The sequence below is a fragment of the Leopardus geoffroyi genome, chromosome X (genome assembly GCF_018350155.1).
Source record: "Leopardus geoffroyi isolate Oge1 chromosome X, O.geoffroyi_Oge1_pat1.0, whole genome shotgun sequence".
In the NCBI taxonomy this organism is placed as follows: domain Eukaryota; kingdom Metazoa; phylum Chordata; class Mammalia; order Carnivora; family Felidae; genus Leopardus; species Leopardus geoffroyi.
The window spans coordinates 11,324,973-11,342,288 of NC_059343.1; the positions used below are offsets into that span (position 1 = coordinate 11,324,973).

Genomic DNA, 17,316 nt, shown 5'->3' on the forward strand with positions numbered 1-17,316 from the left:
TGCTTAAGCACTCTCTTTAAGACAATTTTTTTTAATGTTTATTTTTGAGAGAGAGAGAGACAGACAGAGACAGAGAGACAGAGACAGAGAGACAGTAAGCAAGTAGGGGAAGGGCAGAGAGAGAGGGAAACACAGAATCCAAAGCAGGCTCCAGGCTCTGAGCTGTCAGCACAGTCTGACGTGGGGCTTGAACCCACGAACCGTGAGATCATGACCTGAGCTGAAGTCGGACTTGAGCCACTCAGGCGCCCCTTAAGCACTCTGTTAAGGAAAGGACAGAAAATCCTTGATGAAGGAAAATGAGGTATTCTGCCTCTCACAACATTAGGAACTTGATTTCCCCACAAGTTTTCACGGTGGCCCCCCTCCTCTCTCTCTTTCAGGTCTCCTATGTCAAAGCGATTGACATCTGGATGGCAGTGTGCCTTCTGTTTGTGTTTGCTGCCTTATTGGAATATGCAGCAGTGAACTTTGTCTCCAGGCAACACAAGGAGTTCCTGCGGCTCCGGAGAAGACAGAAGAGGCAGAATAAGGTACAGTTGACCCTTGGCGCAGACAAAGTCAGGTAGAGCTTGAGGTAGTTAGCCAGGCAGTGTCATTCAGAAAATAGAATACATAATGAGCAAGAAGCTAAGGTTAATTTTTGTCCTGATTTGCCCTACTCTACTGAATTATTGCTCCGGTGAGTCCTTTAAAATGAGGGCAGGGTTGTCACATTTAGCAAATAAAAACACAGGACATGCAGTTAAACCTGAATTTTCGATAAACAAATAGCATTTGGTATATATATGCCCCAAATACTACATCAGAGATACTTGTATTAATAAACTGTTTATCTGCATTTAAGATTTCACTGGGGGCCCTGTGTTTGATCTGGCAACTCTAATTGGAGATGCTCAATTTGACAAAATTGCTTTAAAATCCTGTTGTTTAAAATATTAATAATTTGTGTGTATGTGACTTTGGGGACACAGCTGCCTTGACTGACTTTTTCTTCAATTGCTCTGGTTTCATGTAAATAAGGCCCCGACCCACGTTGGGCACATCTTGATAAATCCAATCAAACTGACCTCGTTGTCTCGACTTAAACTTTAACGCATGAACCCAAATTTTACACTTTATCCAGAGGTTTGCGGTTTCAAATATATGGCTCAAAATCATTAGCTCTAGTGGCTCCCAAAGTTGCTGGTACAGTAGAGGTGTAGTAGAGGGACATGAGAATAGCCTGGAGGGGAGGGGGTCTTTCAAAAATCCCAAACCATGGTCACACCCCATACCAATTAAATCCCAGTCTTGGGATGGGGCACAGGAGTCAGGATTTCTGAAACTCCCCCCAGGTCATTTCAGTGTGTGGAAACGTTGGAGAAGCGTCACTCTGGTTTATAATCTAATTTCATACAGGACACCAGAAGGCTCGTGCTTATTTTGTATGTCACATTCTGGGAGACAAACATGCCCCTTGCTATGGAGAATGCTAGTGCCCATATAATCTTCGCTAGAGAACTGAATTTTAACTGGAGTTAAGATTTTACATACAGGAAATGAGAGAGAGTTTTCAAAACCTGTTCCCCTCAAATTTGAGAAATTAAACCTGCTATTAAACCAAAAACGTTTCAGTGTCAATCTTAAGGCTTCCAAATACCCAGATTCAAAGCTAAACATTTGTTGTAACTTAGATGTTGGTCACGTTGAGGAGTTTGTATGTGTACGAGCTCAGAGAATCCTGATCTCATCTACCAAAACCTTTCCTCCACATACTCTGGACTGGTATCTGGCTGGTTGCCCCGTTTCTCTTCTTTACCTCTTAGGAATAGTTTGTCCTACCACAGCCCAGGGAAACACACACACATATGCTCTTGCTCTACGTTGTTGAACACCAAGCCTTTCTCAATTTTCTCCTCCTCACCTCCGCGTGGATGATAACCATTTCTTCAACTTCACCTACAGGAGTCTAGCACAAAGTGGCACTTGCGCCACCCAGGAAATTACTGGAATGTGAGGATTCAGCCCATAAACTGTATTCCCAAAATGGAAAATGGGTTTCATCATGCTTCCCAATTCTGAATAATTGGTAGGACCGCCTTGGAATGCCATGTGGAAGATTCTTAGGCTGTATCTGTAGCTTCCCTCATCATCAGAATCACGTGGAACACTTGTTAAAAGTACAAGTTCTTGCACAGATTCCCAAACCTATGAATCACAGTCTGCAAGGGGAGGTCACTACAAATTAGTACTTTTCACAAGAGGCCCAAGTGAGTCGTATTACCAGAAGTCTGCAGAAACCTGGGCAGTACAAGAGCAGGTAGGAGAAAATAAGAACGATGAAGTAGTAGAAAACGTAGTTGGAGGACTGGGTGATTTCAGATTCATAGAGGACTTTTCAGGCCAGTCATAAAGGAATGGATTTTATTCGAACTGACTGCAATGCGGGAATTAGTTTCAACATAGCAAATGTCCGTCTATCAAGTGGATAGTCCATGGGGTCAAGAGTAGCAGCTACAGATCAGTTAGGAGGCTATTAGGGAAATCTTCCAATCCATGAGCATAGAAGGTCTTCCCATTTCTTTGCGTCATCTTTAATTTCTTTCATCAGTGTTTCACAGTTTTCAGAGTACAGACCTTCCACCTCTTTGGTGAGGTATATTACTCGGTATCTTATTATTTTGGGTGTAGCTGTAAATGGGATCATTGGCTTAATTTCTCTTCCTGCCGCTCCATTATTGGTGTATAGGAATGCAACAGATTTCGGTACATGCATGGATTATGTATCCTGCGACTTTACTGAATTCATTTAACACTTGTAACAATTTTTTTGATGGAGTCTTTTGGGGTTTCTATATATAGTATCCTGTCATCTGCAAATAGTGTAAGTTTTACTTCTTCCTTACCCATTGGGATGACTTTTATTTCTTTTTATTGTCTGAGTGTTGTGGCTAGGACTTCCAGTAGTGTGCTAAATAAAAGTGGTAAGAGTGGACATCCTTGTCTTGCTCCTGAACTTAGGGGGAAAGCTCTCAGTTCTTCCTCATTGAGGATGATGTTTGCTGGGGGTTTTCAGAGATGGCATTTATTATGTTGTAGCATGTTCCCTCTAAAACTACTTTGTTGAGGGTTTTTTTTATCATGAAATGCAAGTTGTACTTTGTCAAATGCTTTTTCTGCGTCTATTGAAATGATCATATGGGTCTTATCTTTTCTCTTATTGATGTATCATGCTGATTTACTTGCAAATATTGAACCACACTTGCATCCCCAAATTAATTCCCATTTGACTGTGGTGAATGATTTTTTTTTAATGGATTCCGTTTGCTAGTATTTTGTTGAGAAGTTTTACATCCATGTTCATCAGGGATATTGGCCTGTAGTTCTCTTAGTGGTGTCTATCTGCTTTTGGTAACAAGGTAATGCTGGCCTCATAGAGTGAATTTGGCAGTTTTGCTTTCTTTTCTAGTTTTTGGAATATTTGAGAAGAATAGGTATTCAACAATGTAAGAAACAATAGGTATTTCAAGGCTGTTGAGAAAAAGGAACACTTGTGCGCTGTTGGTGGGACTGAAAACTGGTGCAGCCACTGTGGAAAACAGTATGGAGTTTCCTCAAAAAGTCAAAAATAGGGGCACCTGAGTGGCTCAGTCGGTTGAGCGTCTGACTTCAGCTCAGGTCATGATCTCACGGTTCCTGGATTCGAGCCCCGCGTCTGGCTCTGGGCTGACAGCTCACAGCCTGGAGCCTGTTTCAGATCCTGTGTCTCCCTCTATCTCTCTGCCCCTCCCCTGCTCTGGCAGTTTCTCTCTCTCTCTCTCTCTCTCTCTCTCTCTCTCTCTCTCTCTCTGTCTCTCTCTCTGAAAAATAAACAAAAATTAAAAAAGAGAAAGGAAGACAGCAAGATAGTATGGGCACTGCAAAAAGGAGCAAGAAGGACATCTGAAATGGCTGATAGTGGTGGGCATTAAGGGAAGACTCCTTAGAGATGCCAGCTGGCATTGGTTTTCACTGCTTTGTCTTAAAAAAATTGAGAAATCCAAGTTTATGTGTTTTGCCTGGAGATGTTGACTTTGACTATGCATCTCAAAATGGCCATTCAAAATACGAAGCTTAATGAACAAACTTAAGATTTTAGAGGGAGGTGGGGGACAAAACAGATTTGGACCTTTGCAGTCAAGACTCTGATTTTCATTGACAATTAAATTTGGGGCGGGGGAGGGGGAAAGAGGAGACATTTCCAATTATGTATTCCTTAGAAAATGGCATCTTTTTCTCTAAGGCAGCACTTTAAGTCTTTTAAATCTAAACCATGGTAAGAAAAAAGTGGTAATAAGAGCTACCACTAATTGAGGGCTTACCATATACCAGGCACTGTTTTAGGCACTTTTCCATATAGTAATTGATTTAATCCCCACAACAGCTAGGGGACTGGTGTGCTCATACAGCCCAGCTTACGGTGCAAAGTCCTGGTTTTGCCTGGTTTCCTGATAGTAACTTAGCATTTGTTATGGATTATTCATTTTAAACAATTTATTAATAGTTGCATTAAAACAAATTGAAATGGGTTTGGTTGACTTCCACTTTATACAGCCGGTTTCTGTCATGGTGTAATCTTCTGGGGGGGGGGGGCGGGGGAGGGCGATATATGTGTTCAGTGGACAAGTTCTCACTTTAACATGTAGTAAAATCTTAAAAATAGCCATCACTATTCCTGGCTTCTGTTTTTGACCCTTACCAGAAGCAATGTCATATCACTTTCTTTCCAGGATAGCTCAAAGGGAGCTTGCTGTTATCAAAATGAAGTGCCTGGGACACAAGAGACTGGAGATAAAGGGTTCTTTCTTTTGGCCTCTGTCAGTACTGGGACACTGCCATCCTGCTGGCCACTTGGGGTGCCAGCCTTGGTCCGTAACATGGCACAAAAAATCCGTGACACTAGTAGGCCACTGCTTGGTGGGAACACACGGTTTGATGGACAAAAAACAAAAGAGACGCGGAGCAGTCTTGCTGTTGGGCTTCTGAATATTCACAATTGAACGCTTTGGTCATTTTTTGCAGGATAACTTTATTGTTTGATAATGCATTTTTGTTTTGTAATACTTCACGTTACAGGCTGAATTGTTTGTTAGTGCTATCGTCCACTATCCAAATTGTCCTTGTTTGGATACATTACATGGTCATGCTGTCAAAGATGAAGGCAGTATTCTTATCTTCATCTTACAGATAAGAAAACTAAAGCAAAGGGAGTTTCGGGAAAATGCCCAAAGCTACACACACAGGCAGGCCGGCTCCAGAGTCCCTGACCTCAACCACTGTTGCCGAATTCACATTTTATATCTTACATTATGATCCAGCATCTTTGAGACACACACATACTTGAAACAAACAACTCTAATGCACTCTAATAGTCTATTCTGCTTTAAAAAATTTTTTTTAATGTTTATTTTTGAGAGAGACAGAACGTGAGTAGGAGGGGCAGAGAGAGAAGGAGACACGGAACCTGAAGCAGGCTCCGAGCTGTCAGCACAGAGCCTGACGCAGGGTTCAAACTCACAGACCGTGAGATCATGACCAGAGCCAAAGTTGGATGCTTAACCGGCTGAGTCACCCAGGCGCCCCTGTCCTGGTTTTGAAATGCAGACGTGGTTAGGGTAAGGCGAGTGGGGTGAGCACACCAGTACAGGGTCAGATCCTGTTATTTAAAATGTTGATGTATTGTTCACCTTGGATTTTTTGCATTAACAATGAATTTTTTTTTTAATACTGCATGAAAATATTGATTGGGAGAACTGAGGTTCTGGCACACCTTACATTTTGCACCTGAGGCCTTACCTTGCCCTAGTTCTGGACCAGGTAGTCCTGAACTACTCAATTTTCACAGACCCTAATAGGTTGTGGCCTGAGTGAAAACAAAAACACCATTTTTAAATGTTCAATACTCCCAATGAAAAAAGTCAGCTCTTTAATTTCCCAGTGGGTACCCTACCTCTCCAACATAATACAGGTTATTTAGAACATATAAGAAAAACAAGAGTGAATCACTTTCCAAAGTGACATTAGCATTAAGATTTATTCCAGGAACGTATGTATTGAGAGAACCATGAGATGACATTTACTCGCATGGGAAGAATACCTGGTGTTTACTAAATGATCCAGTTTTAAAATGGGGTCACTTTCAAGGAGGAGCCAGGTACTTTGTGACTAGGTGTGTTTGCTTAGATTATCTTTTCTCCATCTCGAAAAGCAGTCAATTTTATCAAAGCAGAGTTTCCTGGAAACAATCGAGCCCAGATCGTCAAGGGACAAAACTTGCAAATCCCTATGCTGGGGCCAACCCGGGTCTATTAGAAGCTGACACCCCAGGTCTACCAGCTAAAATCCTATCGTTATGTTACCTCCTGAGCTCCAGTAAGTTTTCATGACATGTGATGTTTCTAACAACTTCCCCATAAGAACTTTAAAGCCTCACCTGACTTTCTCCCTTCCACCCCTCTTTCTTTTTCATATCTGGCCACACCACACCTGACTTTTGGCATCAGGCCTGATTTCAGTTATTTCCAGTTGCCCACAGAGCCCTGATTTATTTTATTATATTTTCAGAGACCAAACAGAAATGGTGGCTGCTTGAGAACATCGGTATGCTTGAGAACATGGCCACCTAATAAGCGGCCTTTGTTTTTAAAGTTTTTATTTTAATTCCAGTTAGCCAACATAGAATTATATCAGTTTCAGGTGTACAATATAGTGATTCAACACTTCCATACTACACCCGGTGCTCATCATGATAAGCTGCCTTTTAAAAGGAATGTTAACACACTATTTAGACTTCAACCTCCCAGGAAGAAAATACGGGGCTTCAACCTGATTAGACAATAGGGTGAAATGTGAGGGCCTGATCAAAAGGTCTCAGATGACAGTAAGTTGGCAAAGTAAAAATTCAGTACTCATTTTGTTGTGATTCTCTCCCTCCTCCTTATCTATCCTTTAACTCTTAGCTACACTGCTCATTCCTCAAAAGATCATGTCCTGATCCTATAGGGCTGATATCATCCCACTATTCCAAGTACATATAGTACCCAATTTGTTCCTTTTCATAACAGGTGTCACTTTCTACCCACTGTTGTCCATGTTTTATAGAAGATTGGAAAGATATTGGGAGATATTACTTATGACACCTTACCTAGAAATACCTGAATCTTGCTCTCAACCAATCATCTTCTCCTTGACTTACTGAGTGGAAATAAACCTACAAGGGCAATAAACTATTTTTATCCGGGCTTTGGCCTCAAATCTGAATGCAATGCCCCCAGGAGGGAAACAATGTAGCTGAAGCCCTTGTCCCTTCACTCAGTCGGTCCAGAAACCCTGCACTATTTCCTCCCCACTGTTCCGAAGGCCTGAGATTTTCCCATTCCAATGGGACACGAGGCCCCCACTGGTGAAGGCCAGAAGACAAGGACCCAGAGCAAATGGTCACCTTGGAGTGGCTTATCTAAAACCCATGGGGTCTTCAAATGGCCACGGTGACACTCTTCCTCATTAGGGGTAAAAATCTCCTTCCTCTCCTCCTTGAGACATCCCTTCAAACACTTAAGGATGGTAAGTTGGCAGGTCTTCTCAAATCTTCTGAGCTAAACAGACCTAGTCCTTCCTGTAATGTGGCTTAAAGCCCCTCAGCACACTGATCACCCTTTTCTGGTTTGCTAGTGAGCACCTTGAAGTAGGAGTCACAGAATCTGAAAGAGAGCCCGGGATGGGACCAGCACTAACACAAAGGAGCAGTAATGTCCCCTCTTTAGCTGCAGTTTTCAATAGAGTATTAAATTACAATATTGCTTTTAAGTAGTCTATTCTATTATTGGCTCAGTTTGACCTAATGCTAATGCTTCTTAATTTCCCAAGTCTTTTTTTCCCCTATTGTTAATATGAATAGCTATCAAGTTATCTCCCCTTAAGTGCTTGCCTTTTTCTTTTTTTAAAAATTTTTTAAGTGTATTTACTTTTTTTTTTTTGTTTTGTTTTCAACGTTTATTTATTTTTTTTGGGACAGAGAGAGACAGAGCATGAACGGGGGAGGGGCAGAGAGAGAGGGAGACACAGAATCAGAAACAGGCTCCAGGCTCTGAGCCATCAGCCCAGAGCCCGACGCGGGGCTCGAACTCACGGACCGCGAGATCGTGACCTGGCTGAAGTCGGACGCTTAACCGACTGCGCCACCCAGGCGCCCCAAAGTATATTTACTTTTGAGAAAGAGAGAGACAGAGTGCAAGCAGGGGAGGAGCAGAGAGAGAAGGAGACACAGAATCCACGCAGGCGCCAGGCTCTGAGCTGTCAGCACACAGCCTGATACGGGGCTCGAACCCACCAACCGCAAGATCATGACCTGAGCCGAAGTCGGACACTTAACTGACTGACTGAGCCACCCAAGCGCCCCTTGACTTTTTTTTCTAATGTAAACAAACAACTTCAGATTTATTGCTATAAATTTCACTTGATTGAATTTGGCCCATTTTCTAGATGATATTAATCTTTTTGATACTGATTTAATCATCTGGAAAATTAGCTACCACTTTTAGCTTTGTAACATTGACAAGTAGTGTCAACACTCTTCAGCCAAAGGCCACAAGAAAGAAGGCTGTAGTTAAACAAGGTGGGTTTACTCTGCAGTGAGGGAACACACACACCAGGGGAAGCAGGGGGTGAGGGGTCCTCTGTAAATGGGGCGATTTGGGAGGAAAGTCTAAGGGAGTAGGGATTTGCTCTAGATTGGATACTATCAGAAAACAGGGGAAATTCTATAATTCAGTGGGGATATCAATAACTTCTACCTGTAGAAGGGCAGACTCATGTGAGGATAAAACTGGTAAAGACACAGCAGTCACTCATTTCAACCAAGAGCGGGATGATTAGTATTTTGTGGGGAGCATAGGGCCTTGTTTTTGTTTGTGCTTAGACCAAGTTAGGAAGTGGTCTTGTTTTGTCTGATTTTGTCATGGTCACAGAGTAGCCTCGTCTGAGGTGGGTATCATAGGAGATGGATTCAAGTTTTGGAGTTGTGGATTTCACCTCCTAAAATGGCCTCAACTGCCAACATTCAAATGGAGGCACTGTAATTTACCAGTCCTGTGACCTTGGCAGGTTACTTAAACACAAAAACTTCTCTGTGGCTCAGTTTTCTCATCTGTAAAATAGAGTTAATAGTGTTTACCTCATAGGACTGTGGTGAGAATAAAGGGGGTTCCCGTGAGTAAAGCTCATAAAATAAAAACGCTGGCACGTGGTAAATTCTATATTTAGTGATCACTTTGATAGCCACTTTCTCCACCACGACATACCAGACTCTGGGTCATAAAGTTTTTGTTCAATTTACTGGGGAACATGTTCTACAGATCAAAATCCAGCATTTTCAAGTAGCCACAATAGGCTGCCTACATTTTCCCTCCCCCATTTTCATCCCTCTTGTCTTTCTTCCACAACGGAAAGTTCGATTGCACAGCAGATGTGGTCTCCGTACAGCTATTTTTATAATCAGAGTATTGAAATAATGAGTTAGTGCTTCTTCTAACAAGAGAAGTGGAAAGAATTAGGAGCAAGCTGAATTCTTCCATTTTATCTCAAACTGATACAGGTTGTAGCTAAACTCCCTCCTAAGTGCAAGGGCACTTTTTCCAAAGGTAGAGAACCCATTAAGAACCTTCCAACCAGGGTGCCTGGGTGGTTTAGTTGATTAAGCATCCAACTCTTGATTTCGGCTCAGGTCATGATCTCAGGTAATGATCTCCCGGTAAGTGAGTTTCTTCTGAGCAACCCCCCCACCTCAAAATAAACTTAAAAAAAAAAAAAAAAAGCCTTCTAACCCAGTAAGAATGTAAATGGGAGTTTGAAAGGCCACTATTGAAATGCAGATGTTTACACCACTAAACCTAATCAAATACACAAATCTAAGCAAATAAGTCCGCTGACCTATATAAGTAGAATAGGATCCACCTTTGAGAATCTTGCTCAAGGTCTGTCATCTTTTTCTCTTCCCCTCCAAAGGCTGAGTAGTGGTTCTCAGCCTGAGCAATTTTGCAGTAGAGGCCAGGGGCAGTAGAGGCCAGGATGCTGTTAAACATCCTTACAGTGTACAAGATAGCACCCCCCACCACCAGAAAATGAAAAATTATCTAGCCCCGAATGTTGATAGTGCCATGGTAGAGGAAACCCTGGTTTAGAACATTGCTAAGACTGTTTCGTATCGAGAAGTATATCCTAATTTTTTGTTTCTTATTTGCAAGGGAGACACGGTTTACATACATCTGCCCACTCAGTCAGGGGAGTACTTTCGGTTCTGCTAACCTCAGAGTCCATTCCTCCATGGTTCGTATATAGGCAGGGCTCACTGGGCGATGGCCAATGCTTTCCCTTACATTAGAAAAAGGCAAATTCTATCCAGCAGCCTACCATTGAAATTTTGATTTATTCAAATACCCCACGGAGTCTGAAATAAAACACCATCTGATTGGCTACATTAAAACATAAATCACATGGATCCACACAGCCTATGATGCTACGCACGGCTTCATATAGGAAGTAAGACAGGGCCCTTATCTGGGAAATATTAGGTTCACACCCTGAATATCCAAATTCTGGGCGATGAAGATGCTTGCATGTGGGCAGGAAAAAATTAAGTTCTTTATCACACCTATTTAGAGAATGCTCAGTGGTGTGAACAGTCACGATGAAAGCTTATTTTTGAGATTACCGGACCAACAGGCACACACAATGATGTTGAGTGTTAGGGAGCGCAGTAGGTGTTAAAGAGACCAACAATTTCAACCTTTCTAGAAAGAATCTACGACGAACTCGTAAACTGGCTCAGTTACTAAAACCGTGAGTAGGCATACAAGAATCCTCACCACTTGGACCAGCGATAGGCACAGGGATTGAGACTAACCAGTAACCAACACACTCGCCCGCTTGCAGACGGGACCGAGTAGTTTGCAGCCTGCCGCTGGAGTATGGGCTACCTGCTGATCTGCTCTAGATCAGTCCCGCTAGAACTCTGGTTTGCGCGAGGATCCCCTGCCGGCCTAGGTAAAACAGAGGCTCCTGGAAGCCAGCCCCAAGCTGGACTGAGCCGGTCAGAGCTTGGGACATTTCTAACACGGCGTTCAGTAATGAAGATGCTGGGATCACTTCACACCCTTGTTACTAGTGTGTCCATAGTCATGTCAAAGACACTAACCCCAGTGATTCCCTGTTGAAAAACTAGCCATTAAAAGATTGACAGGAAATATTTCATGAAGACATTTTAGCCTGGAAATCCCTACAGGTCTCTCCCTTTTCCTTGTCCTTGAGAAGGAAACTCCAGGGTCTTAGCTTTTAGCTTTTTTTCTTTTTCTTTCAAGAATACAGGGAAGCAGTACATGTGCTCTTTTGTCCTTTAGCATTTGCCCCGATATTGTGCCATGTGTTTGTACAAGGTGTTTAAAGAGGATTTTGTAGATCATTAATTAAGGTAACAACTGCTTCCTTAGCAAGCAGGATGTTGAAGAGGTTGTAACTGCTTCCCCAGGGAGCTAGAACGCGCGTTCCTTCTTTGTGTTAAAGGTTGAGGAGTTTAGATGAAGCTTTAACAGGCCTGTGTGGATTCGGAGTTCGGACTTAATTGTGAAAGCCAGCAAGAATAAATAAATGTCACGGTAGTTTGCAATTCCCATACACCACCAGGCTAGAGAGCTGGTACTTGTCAGGGACACAGAGGCCTGAAATGTTTTTGAGGTGTTCTTCTTCCAAGCTTGTTCCATTTTGCTAGGTATTATGACAGACTTATTTTAAGGCTTGCAATATGGAATTCTCCTTTGCAAGATGCAAAAAGTGATGTGCAGAAGCAGCCTTACAAATGAAATGCCTATCTTTTTAGTATCTCCAATTCTTTTTTTCCATCTCAGACTATTTACCGTTATCTCCATTTTCTTTACATTCCTTCCTACTATGTCCTGTTTCTCTGTCTTGGATTTTCTTCGTCATTTTCTTTCCCTCACTCTCAACGTCATCTCTTCAGACTATCTCATTTTATTCATTCATTCACTCACTCGGTGTAAATGTGTCACACGCCTACTACAAGCCATCCACAGAGTCCAGCAGATTCTGCCTTGGGGATGCTCACAGCCCAGGGAGAGCTAGACTGATAAGCAGACACACCTTCCGTGTACATATGACAGGTATTGTGATAGAGGCCAGAGGACTGCTATGGGAACACACTGGGGGTGGCTCTGTGGTAAACACTGTCAATGCTCCACCCATTTTTCCCATGGCACTCCTGCTTTCTATATGCAATGATGGCTTCCTACTATAAGCTCCACTCTATCATGGCGTGGAGAAGACGGGTCTTTGGCCCCAGAAGCGTGCTCAACTTCTGCAGGGCATGCTGGAAATACTGAGACCTTACTCCAGGAATAACTCTCTGCCAACAATAGTTGGGGGCTGGAGATAAATATCCCACCTTCCTTGTCCCTCTGAGGTATGTTCTATACTGGCTCCCAGTGGGATTGAGCCCATCACCCACACTCTAACCTGATTACCAATGCCCCTTAAATTGATATGGTTTCTTTCCCTGCCTCACTTTCCCACTCCCTACTGGTGCCTCTTGAGATCACCTCCCAAATAAACTACATGCACTCAAATCCTTGTCTCAGGGCCTTCTAGAAAAAGCCAGCTAAGACAAGCACCAAACCAACGCCTGTGCTCCCTCAGAGATAAGTAACAAGACAAGAGCCTGGAGAGCTGAGCAGGTCCTAGGCAAGGAAAGACTCTGCATCATGCTAAGAAGGCTGGGCTTCCTCCTCAAGGCAATGGGGAGACAAAAATACGGCTCCTGTGAAGGTCCAAGAGGGGGTAGCAATGGCTATATAACATAAAAAGGAGATGAGTAAGAATGAAAGGACACTTTATATATAAATGAAAATGTGACCAATACAGGAGTTACCACTTTTTTTTTTTTTTTGCAATAAAAGTTACCTCAGGTCTGTAAACATCAATTATACTTTATATTTCTAGAATCATCAAACTTAGCTGCAGCTCCAGTTTTGCAGATAGACCCTTTTGAGAGATTTGCTACACAAAATTTTAAAAGGGAATTCAATGTTAAAATGAGAAGAAAAACTTGTATCGACTAGTCTCCTTTTTTTTTTTTTTTTTTTGTTTTTTGAGAGAGAGAGGAGGAGGGAGGGAGCACGCATATGTGAAGAGGAGGGGCAGAGGGAAAGAGACAATCCCAAGCAGGCTCCATGCCCAGAGAGGAGCCCAAATGGGGGCTCAGTCTCACAACTGTGAGATCATGATGTGAGCTGAAATCAAGAGTCAGATGCTTAGCCAACCAAGCCACCCAGGTGCCCCAACTAGTCTCCCTTTTGCCTTGTCTGTGTTTTGTTGGCTAGGATGGACAGACTCGCAGACAAATGGTTTCAATACAGAATGCTATGTGCTACAGGCAAGGTTCAAGTGCAAGATTCGGTGAGGACCAAGGATACAGCAGGTCCTCCACTTCGTAGTACCTGGGAAGTGACCGCTCGTTTGGGTCCTGACATAGGAGTAGGAGTTGGACAGGCGAAAAGGGGCTAAAGAGGATGTTTCGGCTGAGGGAACAGTTATGCGAAGGTCATCATAAAGAGATGGACCCAGCAGAATGCTGGGGACATGGGGCCTGTGAGAGAGGAAGACTTCAGCTGCTCCAGACGTGGGAACCACCAAAAGGTTTTACAGATGCAGTAATCAGATTGGGCTGTAGAAATCGCACTCCCCATGAAAGCATCAGATCGGAACGAGGCACAAGATCAGGAAAATATTTACTTTGGCATTTCTATTTAAACATGCTTTTAACTGTATAATTAGTCCACACCTACCTGAAAGCCCCTCCCTAGATGCATAGATTATGAATACACAGTAGTTAATCCTTTTGTAATTTTGCTGGAATTACTTTTCCAAATCTAGGATACATACTATAACCTTAGCAAAGCTCTCCTTCAACAAGTATAAATACGGAAAGGTCTTTGTGGTTTGAATTATTTGCATTAAGAAATGCTTCTTGTTGTTGCTGTTTTATCACCACAAACTTAGTGGCTTAAACCAAGACAAACTTAGGATCTACAATTCCTGAGGTCACAAGTCCAGTATGGGCCTCACTGGGCAAAAGCAGAAGGTATTGGCAAGGCTGCATTGCTTCTGGAGGCTTGTGGGGGGTTTTGCGATCTGGAAGGCGATCAAGGAAAAAGACATGGCCGCGCGAGGAAGTACCACACGACAAGGTGTATGGGCTGAGCTCAGCAGGGTGGCATTGGGGCGGGGGAAAGTCACTTACCGCATGAGATGGTCCAGTGGCTTATAGCAAGGAGCTGTCACCCAGAAGGGAAGAGGGCAAAGGACTCCCAAGGGAGAGACGGCTTATCAGTATAGGTGATGTCATTCAGCAGCACTCGGAAGTGTCCTTGTCAGAGAGCTTCAAAAGGCAGCGGCAGCTGAGGGTCTTAAAATCACAAGGCTCTATGTTATCACTGGTCAGCAGATGCTGAACATGGTTTCATGAGTTATGCAAAGCAGGCAGGCTTTAGATGGCTAAAAATCTGATTGTTTGGGCCACTTCAAAGGGTTGCCTGGGTGGCTCAGTTAAGCGTTCAACTTCGGCTCAGGTCATGATCCCACATACGGCAGGTTTGAGCCCCGCGTCGGGCTCTGTACCGACAGCTCAGAGCCTGAAGTCTGCTTCAGATTCTGTGTGTCCCTCTCTCTCTGCCCCTCCCCAGCTCATGCTCTGTCTCTCTCTCTCTCAAAAATAAATATTAAAAAAATTTTTTTAAGTTATTCAATGTGTAACATGTGAGATGTCAGCAGGCCTTTGAGCTAACAGATCCCAGCTCGCAGTGAAGAAATAACCCAGGGGCCAATACATCGTGGCCCACTTTGTCTCAATTATATAACACGGTTCTAAGGAAGAATCAGATTCTTGCCTTTTCCAACTTCTAAAGGCCACCCACGTTCCTTGACTTACAACCCCCTTTCTTCAAAGCTAACAATGTTGTCTCTTTCTAACCTTCCCTCCACACTCCCGTCTCCCTCTGACCACAGCTGAGAAAGGTCCGCCACTTTTAAGAGCCATGTGATTAGATTAAGTTCACCTGGATAACCTAGGGCTTTCCCTCCATGTCTAATTCCTTCACTTAATCACACCTGCAAACTCCCTCTGTCCTCTAAAGTAACATATTTCCAGTTCCAGGGATGGGGACACAGACATCTTTGGTAGCCATCATTCTGACCACCACACAGAGCAATGGTTTCCCAGGACTGTCTGAGCATGTCCGCAGGCCACTCTGGTATATTCCATCCATGCTCGAGGCAGTTTGGAAGTGCCAGGAGGTGAATGCCCCAGGAGTGGCGCTGAACCAGTGAGAGCTGGGGCTTGGTGGCTCAATACCGAGCCTCCTCACTCCTTGGTAGGTTCAAGTCTGAGTCACGCAGAGGTTTGAACTCATTTGCCAACAGTAATGCGCTGAAGATTCACTCAGCCTTCCTTGACTTTCCTCGTTTCTGTGTCCCGCTTCCCTCCTCCCTCACCTCACTTCGGGTACCGCCTCGCAAATAAACTGCTTGCCCACAAATCCTTGTGTCAGTGTTGTATTGGATATTGGAGACCACAAAAGCAAAGTACAGTGCAGTGCCTTTTGGGCCAGGAGCCCGACGACAATTACAGTCCCCTTTAACCGCACCCTCTGCCTCCTCACCAAATGCCAAACAGACCCTAGAATACATTTTGTGCCCAAGATGTGGAAACAGAGGGATAGGGATCTAGAAGGAGCAACGAATGGCATCCCTGAAACCAGAAGAGTAGTTTCTCCAAATTACAGAAAAACAGTTGCATTGCATCTGTCGTACTTGGCAGTTGGCATTGAGATAATATTTGGTGCTACTGGGTTTTCCAAGTAACCTGACAGGTGTCATAATACAATTCTCTCTCTTATGTCCCCGAAATGAAGCCTGTGCCTTCAGCTCTACTATTATCTCACAAAGGCTGTGATGGCAGGGATCCTCGTATCCAGCTTTTAGTTGCTGTGAAATCCTCCTTGGGGATGCAAGCCAAAGGTACCCCACCATCACTGGGCTCTTGTAAGGAGATCAAACAGAGAGAGAAGTCTGGTGCTTCCCTAATCACAGTTTTGTCTTCCATCAATTATTATTCTTATTTGTAACAAGTTCATTTGGGGACAAAACACCGAAGCTGGAGTTCTTTCCCACCTGAGTGAAGAATGATCAGAAGCAGGTGTGGCCATTTAGAAAACAAATGCTCCGGCCTCTGTGCAGAAGCGGGCATACAGAAATCGGTCTCGTTTTCGCTGTCTGCGCCCTGCGCCGCTGGACAAACCCTGCACTTCGTTTATTCAACAGATATTTTTTAGACTGCTTGCTTTGTACAGAGTTCTGTTGTAGATCAGGGGAAGTGAGGAGATGAAAACTGCCTGAAACCTGTTTCTGTGCAGCTTTCGAGATCCATAGGAAGAAAAACGAAGTGCAAATTTGTTCTACTATGGGGCGGAGAATGCGAAGAACCATACTAGAGTTCTAGTCAGAGCGGTGGCAATCCCTAGGAAGGGAAACACTTCCAGGTGACGAGCAGGGGCTAATCTCCAGGAGGACCTGGCATCCAAGGCACTTCATTGCGTCTTGGAATGTTAACCGTCAATTATTCTAACCTCATCTGGTTATCGCCAGATAAATAAAACAGAATGAACTGATTAAACGGGCAATGAAAATTCTGCTCTATGAGGTGGCAATCAAGGCTCCTGGGAACGCGGCCTCGGCCTCCCTTGCCGATCTTGCCCCAGGGGACACTTGGCAATGTCTGCAGGCATTCTTGGGTCTTCACGACTTGGGGCAGGGAGGCGGGAGATTGTGTGAGCTCCTGGCGGTGAGTGGGTGGAGGCCGCCGATGCTGCTAAACGTCCTACAGGGTACAGGACACGGCACCCACAGCAAACAATGATCTGGCACAAATGGCAACAGTATCAAGGCTGAGAAACCCTGATCAAAGGGACAGAGACACGCTGTACTCACAGAGGACTGTGGTTTTCAGAGAGAAAAGAAAAAAATTTAGCTTCAGGACTGCAACGCGGTTATGAACAATGCTATCACTCCTGTCAGGAGTAATTAGGCTAGCATAACCCAAAAGATTATACAGCCAGAGAAACCTTTCAATTAGGAATTTCCTCTTTAGTAAGTTAGCTCTTTATGTAAGCTTCTTTTATGTACACCAGATAGTAAAAAACAGATGCAAGATATGGTTCTTTGCACTAGGAAGAG

At 43.7% G+C, this 17,316-nt stretch overlaps 1 protein-coding gene across 3 annotated transcripts in view; it reads left to right on the forward strand.

Moving 5' to 3' along the window:
• GLRA2 (glycine receptor alpha 2) overlaps window positions 1–17,316 on the forward strand; it is a 173,447-nt gene that overhangs the window by 135,743 nt on the left and 20,388 nt on the right. For all 3 annotated transcript variants that reach the window (XM_045472631.1, XM_045472630.1, XM_045472632.1), the window contains exon 8: window positions 384–533. In XM_045472631.1, coding sequence (XP_045328587.1) covers window positions 384–533 — 150 coding nt within the window. The remainder of the gene's footprint in view (window positions 1–383; window positions 534–17,316) is intronic.